The sequence below is a fragment of the Dryobates pubescens genome, chromosome 11 (genome assembly GCF_014839835.1).
Source record: "Dryobates pubescens isolate bDryPub1 chromosome 11, bDryPub1.pri, whole genome shotgun sequence".
Taxonomy (NCBI): Eukaryota; Metazoa; Chordata; class Aves; order Piciformes; family Picidae; genus Dryobates; species Dryobates pubescens.
Genome location: NC_071622.1, coordinates 19046880 through 19068582, shown reverse-complemented (window position 1 = coordinate 19068582; position 21703 = coordinate 19046880). Strand labels below are relative to the sequence as shown.

General features: G+C 42.8%; 1 protein-coding gene across 2 annotated transcripts in view; it reads right to left on the bottom strand.

Annotated features, from left to right (window-relative positions):
• Nucleotides 1-21703, bottom strand: part of DDAH1 (dimethylarginine dimethylaminohydrolase 1) — a 95546-nt gene that overhangs the window by 52720 nt on the left and 21123 nt on the right. Inside the window, exon 1 of one of the 2 annotated variants that reach the window (XM_009900365.2) lies at nucleotides 3794-4157. The exons of the other annotated variant lie outside the window; for it this stretch is intronic. Coding sequence (XP_009898667.2) covers nucleotides 3794-4099 — 306 coding nt within the window. The 5' untranslated portion in view covers nucleotides 4100-4157. Of the gene's footprint in view, nucleotides 1-3793; nucleotides 4158-21703 lie in introns of those variants that run through there. 2 annotated transcript variants of the gene reach the window in all.

Below are 21703 nucleotides of genomic sequence, written 5' to 3'. Positions count from 1 at the left end.
CATGAATTTTAAAATAAGTTCAGAAGTTGATAATACAGAAACATAATGCCTTGAAATAAGTTTGACTCTTGCAAACAAATCATTAAATGCATGACTAATTTTTCTATTTTACTTAAAAAAAAATACTTGGCTCTTTCCCAGTACTGACTGAACACAACCAAATTTAATTCAACTCTTTTATTTCTCCTTACAATAACTTGGAGCAAGAATAGATATGCCCCAGAATTTATTTGGGGGCTTTTTTTTCAGTTTAGGTTTTGGGGTTTTTTCCAGGCAGACAACCAGTAAAGAATCCCATGGTGCTGGAGTAAGCAATAGTATCTAAAAAGCCTGAAAGCTCAATCAATGCTGTTGCAAGCTACTAAAGAAATTTGCCTGCTGCACACAGTGTTATAGTAATTGACCACAATCATTCTTTATAAGGAGTCTAGTCAGTGAAAGAACATGCAGTATCAGTTCTTAAATATTGCATTATGGATTTTCAGTAGCGTGAAACAAGGGAGATGGAGGCAGTGCTGCTCAGTTCATGCATCTGGCAGGCAGTTCACCAGGAACCTGAAACAGCATTGCCTCAACTGCTTATTCAACCAGGTTTTCTTTCGGATGCCTCTGGCAGCCCCACGCACCCTTCAACTTTCACTGGTCTGATCAGGCTTCAAATCCTGCTAGATTTTCTGGGCACAAGCCCTCTCTCTACTAATTCTTTGCAGAAATTGTACCTTACAGCCCCATTTCCCCTCTCAGTGCAGAAGTCTGTTAAACAGTTAAGAGATCAGCAAGGCAAGCCTGGCTGAGACCTGCCTTATAGGGAGGCTCAGGTCAGGAGTACATGCTCAGGAGTTGGCCTTTATGTTATAACTGGGTCAAACCAAACATATGCCAACTGTACCACTAAAATATTCATGGATTGGCACTTACACTACAAAAGGAGCAGGACTGCACTATTAGAAACCAGTGCTATATGCAGCCTGCATCCACTCTCCTTCCCTCCCTTGCTCAGCTGACCATACAGGTGACAACTCATAACAGTCTTGGTTCACTTTCATAGCAGGCTGACCAAGAAAGGTGAGAGAGGAGTAGAGTCTTTCAGAGGCAGCATGAAGAAGGTGGTTTCACAGGGCCTTTTCCTTCTGATTTTCTAGCAGTGAATCCAGACCAGGAACAATCCAGATTTTTTGACTGCCCACCATCTCAATGGGGAAATTTCATGGAAGTTCAACTGAGAAATGCCTGACTCCATGTATACAACCAGTTTCATGCTCACAGAATAATTCAAATTGAAAGAGACCTCAGGAGGTTTCTAGGCCAACCTCCTATTCAAGGCAAGGCCAGCTGTAAAGAATAGACCACATTACTCAGGGCTTTATCCAGCTGGATCTTAAAAACCATTTAAGAACAACTGCACAGTTTCTCCAGGCCCTTGTTCTGTTGCTTGGCTGTCCCCATTGAAAAGCCTTCTCCTTATAACCCATTAGAACTTCATGCTTACATCTATGTCTGTTGTCTCTTACCCTCCTGCCACACAACTGGCTTCATGTTGTTGGTAAGACACAGTCTGCAAGTGCCAAGTAGAGGGTAATCACTTCCCTCAGTCTACTGGTTCTGTTCATGTTAATATAGGCCAGGATCCTGTTGGCCATCTTTACCAGAGGGGCACATTGCTGGGTTTTCTGCAGAGCTGTCCCTCACCCACTCAGTTCAGTCAGGGACCTTCCTGGGACAGGACACTTTGCAGTTGTCACTCTTAACTCCATACGGCCTCTGTAAGTCAGCCCTTTCCTTAAGCCTGATGAGGTCCTTCTTAACAGCAGTCTGGACCTGAAATTGAACGCGTACCTCAAAAAATATTTTGGGAGGCTGACAACAGCCACCCATTAGGATGAACAGGAGACTCAGGAATATGCACTGGGCTCCCTCAGCTGAGGGTGGCTGCAGACCTCAGTGCCTGAGCACCTGTAGCTGGTACCTCCAAAACCAGGGCCAGAGGGAGCAAGAACAGCGAACCTCTAACTGCAATAGGAAACATCATCCCATAAAACTACTAGAAACACTGCTGCTTCTTGCAAGGCTCTTAATGAAAGCAGGGTTATCATACATGTTTGCCAAGATATCCAAGATAAGTGCCCAGAGAAGCATCTTCTCCCCATCTCTGAAAAGCATTGCTGTAATGCTGTTCTTGGGAGGAAGAATTGGTGTAAATAATTAGGAGTTATATGTTCAGACAAGCACTACATTGCAGAGTCATGTACTGTTATAGGTTTAAGAGGATATATGTTCAATTCCTTTTTCATTTTTTTACTTCACAGAAAACTCAGGGCAGAGATTGCTCTATCATTGAAGAAAACTAATAACGTTCAAATTATGCTTCAAAGCTTCTTCTCTTCTCACGACTCTGTCTAGTCAAGTCACTCATAAAAAGTAAGTTTGTTCTCCTAAAGGTGAAATTGTGCAAATGGTGGCAAGAATCACAGTGCTATACACCAGTGAGCTGTGGGAAGGACCAGTGAAAACCCATTTGGACTCTGGTTGAGACACATCTGCTTCTGAGTGCAGTACGTGGCAAACACTTCACTCATACTGTCACCTTTACGAGCATTCAGATGTTCTTCAAAGAGGAAATACATGCAAGTACGCACAAGGAATTGCAAACGTACAGGATGCGTGCAGTATCTCAGGCTGCTATTCTGGGCAAAATTCAAGTAAACTTTGTAATGGGTAAAAGAAGGCTACTATATCAAACATACCAAGTACAGACACCCATCCACCGCATTTCATAGCCAAGTGCAGCTACTGCTACGCTACAGCTAGTGGCCCTACCCTGTCTCACAGGCACAACAGTACATGCTTATGGATCACAAGATGAGCTATGGTATCACAGAGATGATGGTTAACTGGGTTGCATTAAAAACATGCTTACCCAAAAGGCAGGTTGCTAGTATAGTAGCTTTGCAGTGTCAAACGAGCTGAGGTTTGTTCAACTGCTACCCAACACTCATTGAGCAGATAACTGTGTGGCACTTCAAAGCATGCACTGCCTGAGTTTATGAATGGGTTGAATGTGTTTAAAAAGTCCTAAGAGATCTAAAGTAATGCTCCTGTAACTGCTTCCTTCACACCTCTCTCCAGCGAGGCTACTTACACCCCCTTATGTCCATCCACCACCGGCCCGCAGGGCCTGCAGTGGCTGCACAGGGCAGGCAGCATCAGGTTCAAGGGCATTCAGGCTTACACAAAGCACACAACAGCTCCTGCACACGGACCAGCGGGCGCGATTGTCATAGATATCGCTAATGCGTTGCCTGGAACAGAGCTCAAGTTAAACATGTACCGAAAAGCGGGTTTGGACTGAGCAGTACTGCAGCATGGACACAAACCTGCACAACCGACCAACCACCCATCCCGCAGAACCGGGCTGGACAAGTTGGCGCGATGTAGAAGCTCCAGAAAGGTCAAGTCATAGTTTACACCGTACACTTGTTTCTGGAGCAGGTGGACACCACTCTTCGATAAAACCCCAGCGTAGCCAGCTAGGTAGCACGAGGAGCTATCAGTGGACCCGCCAGGATGGCAGCTGGAGGCCAGGAAAAGCCGCTGCCCGGCCCCCACCGCGCCGGTTCTCCCGGGGGGGGCTGATGTGTCCTGATCGATCCCTGCTGCCACCGCCCCGCCACCCCACGCCCTACAGCAGCTGAGGCTCCAAGGCGGGTCCGGAGACACGCCCCATGGGAGCAACTGCCCCAAGCGCATCTGCACGGCGGCAACGCCGTTACCCCCGGCCCCTGCGGTACTGTACCTCCTTCCTGCGACTGGGCGCGCCCGGGCGGGTGAGAAGCGCCGTTTCCTCGCACACTACGGCCACATCCTCCACGAAGACACAGTCGGGGAGGCTCTCGTCGGCCGGCAGCTCCAACACCTGCAGCCCCAGCTTGCCCCGCAGCACACCCACGTACAGCTGGTACTCTCGCTCCGCGCGGGCGAAATCCACCTCGGGGCCCGCCGCGCTGCGCAGCGCCTGCCGGCACAGCGACTCGGGCAGCGCTCGCACCACAGCGTGCGTGCAGCGCCCGAAGGCGCCAGGACCACCACCCAGTCCAGCCATTCTGTGCGATAGGGACGACGGACCACGAAAAAGGGAGGTACAGACGGACAAGCACCGCGACCGCGGCGGCCGGCCCCGGCAGCTGATAAAGCACCGCCCGCGGCCCGGCCGCGCCCCATTGGCTCCCCACCAGGCACATTTCTATGGGGCCGCAGCTTAGCGCGCTCCCATTGGCTGGCGGCCGCGGCCCGATCGCGCCATTGGCCGCCCCTCCGCAGGGTGCCGCTTACCTGTGCGGCGGGCGGGAGCTGCGGCGCCACTCGCTCAGCCCTGAGGGGCTAGGCCGAGCCCCCGGGCTGGGCTGATGCGCGCGGGGCGGTACAGCGCGGCTCAGCCGGGGAGAGGCGGTGGGGCTTCACCCCGTGTCCCCAGCGTTTTTCCTGGGCAGTGGCGGGGCTGTCTATGTTGGATGCGCGGCTCCAATACCACAATGTGGGTTGAGGGGCAGTATGTTTTCACATAGTAATTTTGCATAGTTATGTATAAATACATAATTGTGCTGACAGAATTCAGACACCTGCATCTCCCTGTATCTCTACACTTACTCAAGATGAGTTGCTTGCTCTTGCTGGTCGAGGTGGCATTGGTTTGCCTGCTGCATCCCTATTGTGGATTAAGAGGGCAGGTGGTTTATTTCTGTGGCCAAAAGAATTATATCCTGTGACAAAGGCAGTTCCAAATACAAATGAAGTAAACACAGCCCTTCCTAATCCCTCATCATGGCTTTCCACAGGACCATTCACCAGCAGAATGTGTCCCTTTTTCCACTCGTTTATACTGTCACAGTTCTCAACTTTGCAGGGTAGAAGGGACACCGCATTTTGCTCTACCTCTTCTGCAGGGACTGCAACACTGAGCATTTTCCATCTTTACTCCCCCCTACTTACTTTTCCCATTTCCTGATGTGAGGTTATCCCAGGCAAGAGCTAGGCCTTTCCAGCGCACACCTCTGACTTCAAGGCAGGTGAATGAAGCTTTGAGCATGAGTGCCATGGGCAACATCCACAGCACCAGCCCCAGGTTGCACTGCTCCTGCTTCTGCTCTCCCAAATCCATCTGAGGTGTCTCCTTGCTGGCACAGATAGGAAGAGAGAGAAATACTATCTTTTTCCCTCCAATTCTTCTTGTACTGGCAAGGCTCTTCAAGGTGTCCCTCTGGTTAGGGAGGGGACCCCACCAACACACAGCTTCTTGTTTCCCCTTTGGTTCTCAAAGAGAATCTGGGCAGCTGCCTTCACTATGCTGCCATGGACAGCATAGACTATGCCATGGACTATGCTGCACATGTTCCACATCTGGAAATATGTTTAAAGCCTAGCTCAAAGGAAATAGCAAAGGGTACTTCCAAAATGGCAGCTGACTAGATTTTCATCTACATTTTCCACATGTTCTCCAAATATCCTGTAATGTCTGCCTGTACTCAACATACATAGGCATGGTTATTTGAATAGCTGTCATTCACCAAGTAATGTGCAAATATTATTCTCCTTAAATAAATGGACAGATAATTGAGTTGCTATCATGTATGCCATTTAAAATTAACAGAAACCACTACAAGGATACTGTGTGATCCTTCCACAGTCATTAAAACCTGATTTTCCTTATTACAGATTTAGGACACGGCCATTGGCACACTTTAGTTTACTTTTTGTTAAGGTGATTTCTAAGCGAAAGTGCTATTGTCCTTCTGTAATTTAAAAAAAATTCCAGGGTTCCTATCTGAAAAGGTCTTGGAAATAGTTGTTCTTACAGCAGATGGATCAGAAAGTTGTGGTTAATACAGATATAAATTTTTTTGACACCTATAAGTACCTTGTGAATTTATAAATGATAGTAGTGTTGAAATCTCACTGAGATTACAGAAAAATGAGATATGAGGTGATGCCACACAGCCATCTTGTATGCACATGATACACTAGGACAGTGATGTTTGCCTGAGGCATTGTCACCAGCCCAGGCTGACCTTAGATGGCCACAGCTGCTCCCTGGGACTTGACCAGGTATCCCTTCTGACAGCTACTCTATATATTTCTGCATTACCAGAGACAAGGCTGGAGGAAGTAGGATCTCTTTATGAGATGCAGTGGTATGCTACAAATACGATGTGTTTGTGAAACAGGAAACGTTAGCTATTTAGACAAGGTTACAGAAGTAATGACTACAGTAGAAAAAGTCATCTGTATTTCCATAAGTGTCTAAAACAGTGCAGTTTAAATACAAATGAAGATTTGTTTGCTGATGGCGATTGTTCTATTATTTATGTTGAAGAGAAAGGCATTGTTAACAATCTAGGAACAGATGCACCCAGAGCAAAATTGTGCATATTTATAACAAGATTTTAAAAATACCAATTTACTCACAAATTAACATTAAATAGTAGAATATGTTCACACAGTTTTGTGGAAGTGACGTTAAAATTCATCATATCCATTAACACAAGTATTTATTGTCTACTTTGCTCTATATCCTGTATTTTTTTTTCCCTGGAGAGTCTAGTGTAAAAGAGCAAAGCTGTCCTTCATCAAAGAAAAGAGCTGTGTCACACTACAGATTTCATGCAGAATGATGAAAACTTATGCTTGTAAGAGAAGATGGACTGTAGACCACTTAAGCAGTATCACAGAAAGCTATAGGAAGGAGAAAATGCTTCAGATAGAAAAGGTTGCAAATCCAGGTGTTTTATGACTGACACTACAGAGAGTCATCTGCTGGCAATGACAGTAAGAAGAAAATTGCTTTGCAAAATGTATTTGAAGAGGCATATGTGAATAGCACATTAGCTTTCAAGAGAAAGAGGAGATGACGTTTAAAAGTTATGACAGGCAAGTTTTTGCTACACAGAGTGTATGTATTTAACAAAATCACCAGCAGTATATTGATAAGAGATTTTTTACATGTTTTTGTTAACGGCCATGACTTGAGAATGGTCTGCAGCTATGGAAAAAGCTACCACCAAAGTTGAAGGGAATAATTTCCACAAGGTAGAAGGCAAGCAATGAATTTCAGTTATTGTGAGGAAATGTATGGAAAACTTTAACAATAAGAAGTGCAGAAAAAAGATTGCCTGGGAAGAATATACATTGTCTATAGCAGGTGTTTTTAAGAAGCTGTTGAAGAAATACCTGCTAGCAGCGGAAAGCCAGATCTGGGGAAGAAGGATGATGAGAAGTCCCTTTCAGCTGTATGATTCCATTATAATTTTGACACTGAAAATTATTTTAGTGAAAACACCTATGTAGTGATGAGTTTGGCATCCCCAGTACCAAATGTGCAACCTTTATGTGCACCGCTAGGTGACCGAAGGTCACAGCTAGTCACTGCTGTTGAACACTTTGTGGGACCGTGACAAAAGGGAATTTGGATCACAGCCAGATACAAATACATACCACACAGGCTGACTGCTCGGGCATGCTAGATGCTACTGCACTGTTTGAATGCACTTCCTATCACTTGCAGATGCTGGGACACCACCACTGTCTCTAAAGCATTAATGTCTCTCACACAATTAATGAAATGAGACTTGAGACAGTCAAAAGCCAGGACAAGACTTCAACTAAGCCATTCAGTCACCAGCATGGCCTGCTATGGCAATGCAAATCTGTCCCAGAAAGACAGAGAGACACTGAGTTACACTTTTAAAAAGGAATGCAGGTTAAAGTGATGAAGTCTTCAGCATAATAGAAAACAGTGCAACTACTGCACAGCCAAATGCCATTATTAACAGAGGGGAACGCTTCTCTGCAGAAAAAGCTCCCATTACAGTCAATGATTGGTCGTTCTCTTAGTGAAGGTACAGGATCAGGTCTTACGCACAACATGTTTTGGATACACAAACAGTGACTCAAAATTACTTCACCCAGACAGTTCACAGAAGTTTTCAATTTCTGCTCCAGTACTGTTAATACAAAACTCCACAAAGATTCTGTCAAACTGTATTTTTACTAAATAATTGTCTGGGCTCCTCATTTGGAAGAGGTAAAGATACTACACAAGTCCCTTAACTTCACCTCACTGCATGCACAAACTCTGAAATGGTTTTGCATTTTCCAAATGCTGAACAGATTTAGCTTGCCATTTATTCTTTATGTCACAGATCACTCCTGGAAGAGGAGACCAACCTCTTCTGGATGGTGTAAATCAACAGTATATCTGTCAGCCTTTTGGGGAGCAGCATTTTCCCTTGCCTGAGTTGAACCCAAGTTATCCCACAGAGTCTTACCAGTGTCAGATTAATTCTATATATAGCTGGTTCAGAGGAAACACAATATTTGTTTTGTCTGCTATGGGATAATGAACTGGGTGTTTTCTCAGCTGACATTTTGCATCCTCCGGAGAAGGAATTCCCATGAGCTGACAGCTACACAGTTGTTGGGAGACAAAGCTGTCAAAGGCTGATTCTTTAAAAGTCAGCTTTGGCAGCATTGTTTCCATGACACATGGCACCAAGGAGCCTGGACAACACACCAAGCAGCAGGGCATTCCTCACATTTATAGTCCTCCCACATGTTTTGTCACAATAGGCTGCAGTAGTGCAGCCAGGATCAACTTTTTGATTCACTTGGCTAAGCAAACAGATCACTAGGCAGAGAGCTGCAGGACTCGCTATTTACCTCCTGTGCTTCTATCTCCTCACCTATGCCATGCCTTACAGTTGCTTCTTCCTCTCTTTGCAGAGGATAAGTCACTTGTTGAAGTAAAAAAAAAAAAAAAAAAAAAAGAAAAAGAAAGGTTAGACACCACAGGGTCAGATGACCATGACTGCAAAATAAGATTAGTATTCTGTAGAAATTTATGCTGAATTACAATAGTTGACATCTCCCTTACAGAAAATAATAAAAAGACATCATTTGTTTCCCTGATGGATGTACTTCCCAGAAATATACCAGAAATACTATGCCAGCCAGGCCAGAAAGAGGAGACAAGGCTAAGATAAGCGCTTTGTAAATTGCTCTTCTTGTGGCTGCCATGGGAAAATTAGACAGTAAGACTTTTCCTGCTATCAGAGAGCATTTCAAGTATGATATTTTATCAGCTTGGCAAAAAAGCATCAGCTCCAGCAATAGAAGGGAGAATGTCTCGTGCCGTTTGCACCATTCAGTTGATCTTGTGAACCCCAAATCAGATGCTGGGATGAGCTGCAGGTGCCACCTGTCTGAAGGAAGGGTAGGATAAAGTCTTTGGTAAAGCATGGCTGCTAAACTGGAATGCATTGATACAGGAGGAAAAATGCACATGCTGGGCTTTTTGCTCCCCTTCCAGTCTTCCACCAAAACGATACCTTTATTCCCTAGAAAACAAAAAGCCTAAAAATGCTGATCGATGCAGGTTAATATTTTCTAAAGGACCCAAGTCCACTGCAAGGTAACTTGAGTTGCATGTTAATGTTTATCCTAAATCTCCATTTCCCTTTTCTATGGAGCCAGATGACCAGTCAGCAGCACCCTGCAGGTGTGGCAGGCTGTCCTTTCCTTTCATTGCCTGAAAAGCCCTCACAATCTCAGCAGTAAGATGCAATGACATTTGGCTGTGGCATTCCTTGCTTTTCTTAGTTTTAATTTCCCATTCCTTCCAGGAGCCATCTGCCCAAGAATGAATTCCCAGCCTTTCTTATCACCGACATGTTACTTGCCTTGATTTGTACACACACTTCGTAGAGTTTTGGTGTAGACTTGGTCAACAACTTGAAAATACAACTATGAACGTGTATATTTACACAAAACTTGTTAAAGTCGAATTAGCTTTTGTATCTACATGAAAGAGAATATGGACATAAAAGATACATACATCTGTGTATGTATAGGTATGTACATGGGTAATTTCTCTTGTGTGCCTACAAAGGGCAAGCAGGTCTTTTGCCAGCTTCCTTGGCACTAAGATTAGTGCTAGATATAAACTGACAGATTAATACATCACAAATCAAGCTAAGAAAGTGAAAGATCTCCAATAAGCTTTTTTACTAAGTTTATTAATATGCTGTCCGGGGTGACAGAGTCGAGAAGCTATAAAACATAAAAAGGTACACAGAAGAGCTTCAGTACTAATGTATCCAAGGCTGGTACTCTTGCTATAATTCATCACAAAAATGGATGTGAAAAGACCTTTTCTTCTTCAGAGAAAATGTCCAGTATCTGTTCACCCTGCCACAGGGGAACAACAGGTAGTTGCTTCCACAGGAAGCAGATAGTACACAGGGAGTGACACCAACTGGAAAGCTTGAAGAGGCAGTGGGTGATCAGTTTGTTCCATTTGAACTTGTGCTGTTCCTTATCACTTAACCAAGAGGTTTCTAGATGACTCTAACTCACCAGCTGAAAAAGAATAGAGAAATGGAGCAATTAAGGTATAGATCAGAACTCTACTCCCCACGATTTCCCTGCAATCACACGACAGGGACCAGAGGCAGCACAGAGGGCACTGCCTTCAGCACACAATCTGCAGGACATGCAGCACCCCTGATCCTATTTAACATTTGATACCAAGGGAGTGCTGAGCTGAAGCATCTATGGGACTTCCAAGGTCTGATTTCTGAAAGTCAGTAAGAAGACCAGAGCTTGTCTCTGTGTATTCAATGTTAGGATCACATACCCATGTAGTGCAAAAGCTTTTGATGATGTCCTATTTGAACTTGTCATGGCACAACTTCTGCCCAATTTATCCTCTGTATCTACTGAGAAGAATTTGTCAGCATTGTTTTTGTAACCACCTTTCAGGTGCCCATAGGTTGCCATTATCTCCATCTTAGCCTTCTCTTTCCCAGACCAAACCAGCATAGCTCCTAAATCTCTCTTCCATGCCACGGTGCTTCAGACCCCTAATTACCTTGGCAGTCCTCTGCAGGGCAATCTCCTGTTTCTCAATCTCTCTCTAGACTGGGAAGTCCCACACCAGACAGAGTATTCCAGCTATGGCCTCACCAGTATCAAGGAGAGAGGGATAATAATTTCTCTTAGTTCACTGGCCAAGATCCTCCTAATGCAGCCCAATATACTGTTGAATATTTGGCCATGTAAACCTCTAGCCCACAGTAACACTCGGATCCTTTTCAGCAGGGCTCCTGATCGGCTGGTTCCTATTTTGTGCAGACCCACCCATTTGCAAATGTCTGCAGTTCTCCTTGTTGACCTTCATGAAGCTGCTGTTAGCCCAGTGCTCAGGTTTCACAGTGTCCATCTGATTTCTCCCACAAATCAGCACAACTCAGAATGAAGACTTCTATCTCAGCATATTCCAAACAAAAAGAGGGAAAAGGTAGATGAAACTGAACTACTCCTGTTGAGAACAACAGCACCCTCTATACATAATACAAACCCTCCTATCCTTTCACCTGATTAGCAGAAATTGTACCCAAAGATCAGCTAATTCCATACAATCCTGTGACAATGAATGCAGGTGCTTGCATTCAGCTCCAGGGAACTAGGCCTAGTTATACCAATGAAATCTCATTAACCTTTTCTTGTGCCAATTATTTTTTCCCCCTGAAATCCTGAGGACTTGTGATGACTTGTAAATTACTATGTGCTGCAGATACTCTGCACCAGTACTCACACTTCTTTCTGATCTGTTGCTATTTCAAAATCTCTGTCCTTGTACATTTAACAGCAACTTCATATTTTGTGGAAATCCAGCTGCTTTATTCTTCAGTAGACATACAAACAACTGCCAGTAACATTATTGGAAAGGAATGAATGTTGTCTTAAACTGCCAGCAGAAGTCAGTTCACATAGTGAATATGCTCGCCAATAGCTTTGCTGACCACATAAATCGAGTTCTATTTGAAATGTGTTTGTGAAATCAAGTGAAGAGAACCAGTTATGCTTTTCACAAGATAACCGCAAAGACAAAATCAGCACTGAAAGCAGATAGCTCTCATACTGATTTCTCTGAAAGCAGTAAAAGTATATTTCATGCATTTTAGCAGTTCTACTCCTTACTGCTATAAATACATAGAGACTAGGGCTTCAAAATGCTCATATTCTCATTCCACTCAGGATCAGAGAAGAAATACCATATGGTAATGTGCTCAGTAAGTGGGGATGGAGGAAATTTTGTTGTGCATCTAGGTAAAATATAATAATTATGGCTGAAGTTTTACCTGCTCACCTTTACATTCTATTCTATTCTATTCTATTCTATTCTATTCTATTCTATTCTATTCTATTCTATTCTATTCTATTCTATTCTATTCCATTCCATTCCATTCCATTCCATTCCATTCCATTCCATTCTACAGATGCATTAATGGCAGGAATGGAAGTATTTACTTATTAATTCATTCATTCTTTTCAGTTAAAAGTTGAGGGTGACAGAACATTGGAACAGGCTGCCCAGGGGGTTGTGGAGTCTCCCTCTCTGGAGATATTCAAAACCTGCCTGGATGCATTCCTGTGTGACCTGGTATAGGTGATCCTGCTCTGGCAGGGGGGGTTGGACTAGATGATCTTTCGAGGTCCCTTCCAGCCCCTAACATTCTGTGATTCTGTGAAGTAATCTAAAGCAACTTTTTAATAGCTGAGGGAAAAGTGTTCTTTTATTTCTTTTTCACAACAGAAAGACGTATTTTAAAAGGTAAGTAATGGTTTTGGGCCCCTCAATTTATGGGCACTCTTCTTTCAGGAGCTGAAAGTCAAAGGCTTGGGGAAGCACCTTGGAAAAAGCAACATCAGAAGTAGGGCACACCACATCATGAGTCATTTCTCAAAATGTCTCCATAAACAGTCAAGAAGACAAGACAATGTCATGTGGGAACTATTTGGTTACAAACTAGAACTGCTCTGTGTATAAAAGGAGACTATAATCCGATACTGAACATAAGGGGATATATCATTAACTGTTGTATTTTAACAGCTGTTTGAGGTACAAGATGACTTTTGCTGTGCACACTGTCAACTTCTGATTAGAAGGGGAGATATATATACAGAGAAGCAAATGCAACACAGCAGTGACATCATGATTTAAAAATACTCTAATGGCACAAGATAGAATTCAAGATCTAACCAACCAACAGAAAATGCATCATTTTCCTATTTTAAATTTGGCAAGTATGAATCTAAAACGAGATTGATTTATTTTTTTATCTCTACTCTCTTGTCCACATATAAGGTTTGCTTTCCACTACAGGCTATTTTAATGGGCTTGCTTACTTAAGTCAACAGGAAATAAATCACTGTTTCCAAGAGGGCCTGTTCAAATTTGGAATTTATTTTTCCTACTGCATCAAGTTAAATCTTTCTTTAAAAAAAGACAAACAAAAAACCTTGGTATGTCTACTCAATTACCATATTAATCCATGTTAGGCATTTCTTTCTCAGTAAGTCAAAAAAAAAAACAATTTTAGAACATAAAACTGATTAGACAATATTACTCTTAGATTATTACTTTTTAGAGATTAGTCAAGTACTGCTTTCATTTTAATTTATTAAGCCATCTCTTTCTCTCTCTCTATATATATATATGGAGGTCGAGTCCACCCTATCACCACTGTCATTGTGGAATTATTCTAGTAAACCTACTCCAGATCCAAACCTGAGCAAAAGGAAAACCAGTCCTGTATACTTCTATGTGTCTTCCCATTTGTTATACAAATAATTTTGCTAGGATTGGTACATCTGACAGTTTTTACTACCGAACCATTGACTATTATTATTTTTACTGTATAGTGTGCAGTGCCCCTGGTGAAATACATGATGGAATTTCCTGCATTAGTAAGTTGCATCTCCTGAATATTAGCATTTGAGTAACTACCTGTTCCTCAATAGAAGGGAACTGATTATTCTGACTGCAATTTTATTTTAATTTCAGAAAACAAGTCATACACATTTGACAGGCACACTAATGTCCATTACATGCACAGTGTTAGATTGAGTAGTTGTATAAAAATCTACTTTTGCCTAATTATGCTATTTGCATACCATAAATTGCAAGTCTGTGTTTTTGACAGGCTTGCAAAGACAATTCTACCTGCTCCTCCTGTCTTCTCAATCTTTTTCTCCCCAAATGCCATTTTTCCCCCCACTTAAATTGCTACACTTTATACCTACGTGAGTTTTCTCATGTTGTCTCTGTTTCAGGATCATGACCTGCACCAGCTATGTGCCCCTGGAACAATGAAACTGTCAACCACAGGGCAAAAACATGGCATTTAGCCCATGAAATTTGGAAGCTTCGCCCAAAAGAGATCATGTTAACTGTGGACATCTGTGCCTTCAAAGTGAAATGCAAAATCCACTTCTTTGATCTAGTCCTCTACTCAGTAACACCACATTTATAAACAAACATGCATCATATAAAATAAACATTGCCCAGCTCCTCGAGCTGAGAGAGAAGAAGGCTCCCTTCTGTGCTCATTTTATTTTTGGGAGGCAACTGGACACTACAGCAAAGAGAGGCCTTATATAAGGACCTAGAGATGTGGAGATTTTCCAAAACTAGCAGCACAGTGTGGTAAGTGAAGCAGCTTTTACCACAAATGCCTTGCAATTCTAGTCATACATTCAGCTGAACCCCCACCTGAAATCTGCCAATGAAAGCAGCTTTAGCTTGCACACAGCAGTGACAGGGAATGAAGATACACATCAGAGTGATGAGCACTAAGAAGTAAATTGTTTGCCCAGATGGAAATCAATAGATCTTTTCACTCTCTTCATTGTTTGGGCTTTGGATGGCAATTAAAGCTTATGCAGCTGCTGTGTCTTAATTACACGGACAAGAAATCCCATGTTTTCACTTCTACCTGGAATTTCCCTTGTGCCACATTTATTAAGCTTATTACAGTCAGGCCTCTTGCTGTTGCTAGCACTGACATATCCACAGTCTTTGCTTGCACCCAGCTCCACCAGTGAAGTGATCTTCCCAAAACCCTGGGGGTGCTCCATGATGGTCACCAGTCCCTGTACTGCACAAGACCCTTCCAGGCAGTGTCTTCCTCTTCCACCCAAAGTTTAGTGTTATTCACCTCCTACTGAATTTTGACACCCACCCTTCCCTGCCAGGACATTTTCTGTTAGTTATTTCCCTTCTGCTTACTTGTTCATTGGCCACTTGTTTTTCTCACTCACACTGTATCTCCCCTCATTACCCTGCTCTCTCAGGCTCTGCATTATTTGCCATACTGGGAGCAGCCTCTCTAGACAGTAAGAAGCAGCCCAGGCCATGGGCAAGATGCAATGCTAGCTCAATGCATGTGGGACTGCACACACAGGCCACTCAGCAGTGCCACCTTTGAGCAGGTTATCAGATTTATAGGCAGGCAGGTCATTAGCTGTGTATGCCACTGAGAGCATTCAAAACAGAGCAGGAGGAGATTTCATTTTGACATCCATGAATTTGTCTGATTCTCTTGGAAACAAAGTCCTATCTTTTATGTATTTTGTCATTACAGCATTCATCCATCACTTGTGAAATGAGGCAGGTCTGGATTCTAAGAAGAAAGAGCAGCTTTTACTTCCCTTGTAAGAAAGAATATAGCAAAAATTTCTCATAGAACTTGATAATATCTTGTAACTTTCTGGGCACATTTTGGTGCTGTATAAATAAAAGCAAGTAATGGAAATCTGACCTCAAGCAGTGCAAACTCTTCCTAATTGTCTTTGACCAAAATACTGTTTGTTTGTTTTTTCTTTCTGAAACTTTCAATAATGAAGGTCTAAAAATGTAGTACAATTAGTGAAGCTGTGCAAAGAATAGTGAAGAAAAAACCACACTGAAAGCTCAGGCCTCTTGTTTTATCATCATTATTATCACTTTGTTACGAATTAAGTTGGGAAAATCCATTAAGTACCCATGGATCCAAGAGCCAGGTCTCCAAAAAGCTCTAAAGGGACAAAGCTAAAATAGTTTCCCACTTAGCTCAGCAGCTCAAGATCACAATACCTAAAAGCATTGTGCTGTTTGTCACATTGTGTTTGCACAAAATGGTTAGATTGCCTTAACCACAAGATTCTCTGAACAGGGTTCAACTATATTCACTAAAGAACAAATAAACTATGGCATACATCAAGGGAGAAAGGAAAAGGTAAGAGGAAATCCATCATTCCCCTTGAGCCATCCAGAGTGGTCCAATTTACATGTGAACTTCAAAGGAGGAGAAGGTTAAATAGAGTATTGTGAGCATTAAAGAGTATTAACTTGTGTCATGCCTCTTATTGGTCCCTTTAACAGCACTTTAATTTTCATTTATCCTCAGTCTCTACTGCACTGCTCTGGAAAGGAAGAGAGGCCTTAGAGGCAGGTATAAATGAATTTACAGTGCCAGAGAAGCATGGCTGGGCCTTAGAGCTAATGAAAATTATCTCAATTATCAAAGAAACTAAAAATATTGGTCAGTACTACTGTTGGTGCAAGCAAGAGTTAAAAATGTTACTTCACCTTGATGAATTATATCTTGACAATAAATCCCATAGTCATTCTTTTAATACAAATAATTCATAAACTATTGCAAATAAAGCCTGATGGGAATTCTCCTTGCAGGAGCAAAAGATCATCTGTCTTTCATCAGCCAGGCACAAAAGGGATCCCAATGCTATTTTACAGAAGCTGCCATTCTAGATGTGGGATCATCTATCACAACAGGCAATATGCCATCTCCCACAATGGTGAAGTGCTGGGTAACTTGCAGTGCTGTGAACATGGTTTGTAATTATATTTGATAGCTTTTACATTTAGCCACTAATTCTTGCCTGGCATTAGCTCCTAGGGATTTTCAGGAGGGATAAGGACAAAGAAGAGGGGCGGGGAAGACATGTTCTGAACTTTTTGAGAGACTCCTTTTTAAAAAAAAAAAAAGAGTTTTAAGGGGGAAAAAAATCTATATGGAAATGTTTTATTATTACTATAATTGTTGCTCTGTGGTCAGCTCAGTTGGACAACATCCCAGTAAGGCTAGCAAGAGAAGAAAACAAGAAAAAAGCTTTAAATTATTTTTTCCTTTTATCAAAGTGCAGGGCTGGTGGTATCTTTCTAGGTATGTCACAGCAGGACTGGTTTTCTTCCTTGACTTGCAATGATTTGGAAGCACAGCTTTCGGGCAATATTCTGCTCCGGAAACAGGCTATGGTAGTTTTTGTACATGTTTGGTAGTTTTGTACATGTTGCATGCAATACTTGGTCATACCCAATGACTATCATGACAGAGAGCTTCTTCAGGGCACAAAACAAGAAGGCCCATCCTGCAGAGACCTTAGCCATGAAATTTGAGGAGCCAGATACTAATCACAGCACACAAGTACATACTCTCTGATTCCCTGGGATCTGCTGCCATTAAGGAACCGGAGGCTGAGTGGTGGCACAGCAAGGCCGTCCTCAAATGCTCATACCAGCAAAATGCTGGCTGATTGAAGATTTGCAACTATTTCATCTATTTTGGCCTGGAAAGAATTTAAGAATAAGAAGCTTGAATCAAAACTTGAGTAAGCCTGAAGCTATCCTGACATGTTTGTGAACTAAATTCCCCTCTCGACACTTTTCTATTATTTCAGTTCTTGGATCATCATTCTTTGCATGCTGAGACCAACAATGCCTTTTATTGTAGCCTGTCCCATTTTCCTCTTGCACACAAAAGGAAAGCTCCCTCAGTGAATGCCAGAGGCAAATACTGCTTTCTCAAATAGTTACATGGAAGAAGTACGCTTTGGCTTTTGTTTGCGTACTGTAATCTTCAGCTGCACCGAGAGGAGGCTGAGTCATTCATAAATATGGCCTTTGGATTTAAAGGTCAGCTGTGCTTTTCATAATAAAAATCTGTTAACATAAAATCATCCCAGCAAACCCAAACATCAGTTCTAAGTAACTCACAAATTACCCACCGTGATAAACACTTCACTCATAAACTGATATTCTGCAGCCTACAACAAGCAATACCAAATAAGATATGATGGAGATCAGGTGGTCTTAGAAAGGTGTAGGAAAATCTGTGATGTTTTTCACATACCATAGCTCAGTGGAGGAGTTTACAGAAGTGCCTGGCACAGATGGATATGGGAATATGTGGACTACTGAAACAAGAGGCCAGCTGTAAATAAGAGAATAACTTCTGAGACATAGAAAAGAAGCACAATCTATTTTCCAAACATAATTACAGGACCACAGAATCACAGAACTATTGAGGCTGGAAAAGACCTCTGAAATCATCAAGTCCAGCCTATGACCTAACACTATGACATCAGCTAAACCATGTCACCAAGTGCCGCATCCAATCTTTTCTTAAAGGCCTCCAGTGATGGTAACTCCACCACCTCCCTGGGCGGTCCACAATGAAAACCACAAAGTCTTTCAGAGGTTTAAGGGTATTTAAATGTAAATGAGCTTCCTTCACCCAACCTAGAATCAAGAGATGCTTAGACATTGTTGCATGATTTTCTGTTGAGGAGTTACAACTATGGAGCATCCAGTGTACTCTCTGACAAAGAGCTGTGAGCACGGTGTTTAGGTGTGCATGGGCTTGTCTCCTATTAAGTAGTGGCTGTTGGCTCTAAACAGATGCGGCACCTTCACAGCTAGGTGCTGTGTGCATCCATTTTGTTGACGCCAACTGCCTTAAGTGTGTCTGAGCTCATCGTAAACTTGTGATTTTTATGAAAGTAAGTTACAAATATGTAGAAGGAATGGCATGAGGTTGCAACCATATGACAACCACGTTGTATTTTAAAATTTATGACTGGATTTGGAGCTGATGAAAGGCTGCAGTTAGACAGAAACCAAAGTCCACTAAGCTCACAGGAGCAGTAGCTGGAAGCAGCTGTCCCCAACTCCTTGCACCATACTCTGGCCACAGCAGCTGCCACCATCACCCCTGGGGCAGACAGCTGCCCACACCCCTAATGGCCTCATTCAGCCCCAGCCAGCATCAGCAAGGATGCAGCTCAGTACCAACTGCTGGTCCTGGACAGTTGAGATGGCAGGAGTGAGAGCAGATAGGCAATGCTGAGCTGTGCACTCATGTATGCCAGACTGAATCCTCATGCTCCTCCTAACCCTTTCCCTCCTGCCACATTTGAGTCAGCAGTCCCACCACCTCTCCTTCCACTCAAACACTCAGAGTTGGACAACTTTTGACTCATCTAGTTCCTTATCTCTTCTGTCTTCCCAAAATGTGTCTAGGCTCTGATATTTAGTCCTCTACAACTCTACTGAGAAGTCCAGGCTAATGTGGTCATGGCTGCAGCATGGTGTCCCTTCTGTCACCCTGGCACTCAGCCACCCCACCCTGCTGGCTAATAATGCTGCTTTTGAAGTTGCTCAACTCTGGGATTCTTCAAAACTATAGCTTCTCAGCAAGTTTGAGCTTCTGAAATGAAGCCTAAAGCTGATGGCAGCTGCCTTAGGTCCCTCTGACCTCAGTATAAATCTTTTTACCATCTGTAGATCTGTGCCTTGCTCCTCCTTTGGAAATACAGCCCCTAATACCATCTCTGATATACACATCCCAGGTTCATCAAGACCGATGTTTTCTCCTCTTTCTTCTGCACCACTCTCCATAAGGAAATGGTTTGCTAATTCTTCTCAGTTTACAACATATTATCTTTTAAACGCCTCCTCAAACAAATTCTTGCCAGCCTGCTCACTATGAAAACAAGGTAATGTCTGGTTATTTGCATTAGCTTCTCAAGAATTTATGCCACATTATGATATAACTTCAGTCTTTTCCCAGGCGTTTGCAGGCAGGGCTGCCAAAGGAGCTCACTGCGGGTCAGGATAGGTTCCTGCACATATAGGGAGGCTGAAGAGGAATAAAACATTGTGACAGCCACCATAATCCCCCTTCCAGAGCTGGTGCCCTGACCTCAAAACTGCTGTTGCTCTGGCCCCTGTTCTCCATCCCTTCTTCTGTTGGAAACACTCAGCTTTTTTTACATGCAGCTTTTGGTCTTGCTTAAATTTGGATTATTAAGCTCTCTGGACAAGACACTTGTGCCATTTCCAGTAAGAGGGTTTCCCTTAAAGCACCTAGCAATATTTGTTTCTGGTATTTGATACATTTTGCTCATGCTGATTAAGAATGGCACTATTCCCAGGCCCAGTTAATTCTGCAGAGCATGATTAGCGGTATGCAGCATTTCAGCTGACTGACTCTTTGACCAAATGAAAAAGCCAAAGCTGGAAGCCTTCAAGTGAGCATGTGAAGGTGGAAAATTAAGTAAGAAATTGCACACATTTTAAAATACTTGAGCTGATGGATTTCTGTTGTAGGTACAACAAGTACCAAAATGGCTCACGCCACACTGCTACCCTATTTCTACACCCAAAAAGGTGACAGAGTGCTTGTCCCATTTTCTACATTTGAGAGCTTGTTCAAGCTTGCTCTTGTAACCTTTGCAGCTCATAAAAAGGTCTGTCCCTAGTGAAAAGTGCATTAAATTTATATTTTAAATAATTTTTGGAAAGTAGAGTCAAGACTTGTTTTATACAGAAGAGTACAAAGGGCTTACAGCTGGCATTTGTCTGAGCTTCAAATTGTACTCCAGTGAGCCAAGATCTTATTTTAACTTGCTTATAAAGATTTCTGCTTGTAAGTGTCTGTAATGTGTTCTTTTGCTTGCCGTTAATGCCTCGAAGAACAGAAGATATTAAAGATTGCAATTAGAGAGCCTGTTTTCTCCTCTGGTATTGGAGCAGCAGTGAGAGCTGTGCTGGTGATTCCTGAGTGCATTTACAAGATAAACTGTCATGAAAATGGGAAATGAGGAAGAAGTACCAGTGGCAAGAAGGTGAGTGAGGCAGTGCAGGAAGAGTGCTCAGCTTCCACGCAAGCCACAGCCTCAGCTAGCTCTGGTTAGAGTACTGTAAGATTGATATTGCCTCAGTAATGAGGAGCAAGACAGGCATCCCAACCAGAGAATGGGTAACAACTGGATAAAAAAAAAACATGTATAAAAGCACACTGTTAAGCCAAGCAGAGAGGTACTGATACCATTTACAGACCCAGTCTACACAATCAGACTAGAAGTTTTTCTGAAAGTATAGGTAGGTATGGTCTGTACTTCAACACACCAAAGAAAAGCTCCAGTTCAGGGCATCACCTAAGTGCTTAGGCTTATAAATATGCTTGTATTTTCAAGCAGTTGCAAAGCTAGGTGGTAGCCCAAGGACATGTCGTTCTTCACAGATAAAAAGTTGATTTTAGGAAGGGTGGATCACCTTTCTGCCTTGTGCCTATGCAGCCCTGGGAGTACAGGCTCCAGAGTGTGAACCAAGGGAGACTTTCCTAGGAAGAACTGAGAAGCAAGGTAAAGTAACAGATGTAAGAGTTGCAGGGACAGTTTGGGTGAAGTTTTGGATGCCAGCAGGAGGAGTTAGGGATGGGTATTTTCTCAAGAATTAGTATCTGCAGGAATGTGACCTGAAACACAGAGTTCAGCACTGCACTAATGTATTTGCTGTGTGTCTGGACCTGGGGAGGAAAAAAGTTCAATACATTTCTGCAACAGACATAGGGTCTTTAGCTGGGACAGCCTTCCCACTGCTCCCACATAGTGCCCAAGCAGTCACCTCACAGCTCAGCACACACAGAGGTACAGGATGGAACTTGTTTTTAAAAATGAGATGTCAAAAGGACACTTTTTTTTTCCCTCCAAAAATGGAAAACACCTTATGCTGGAAACAAATAATTGA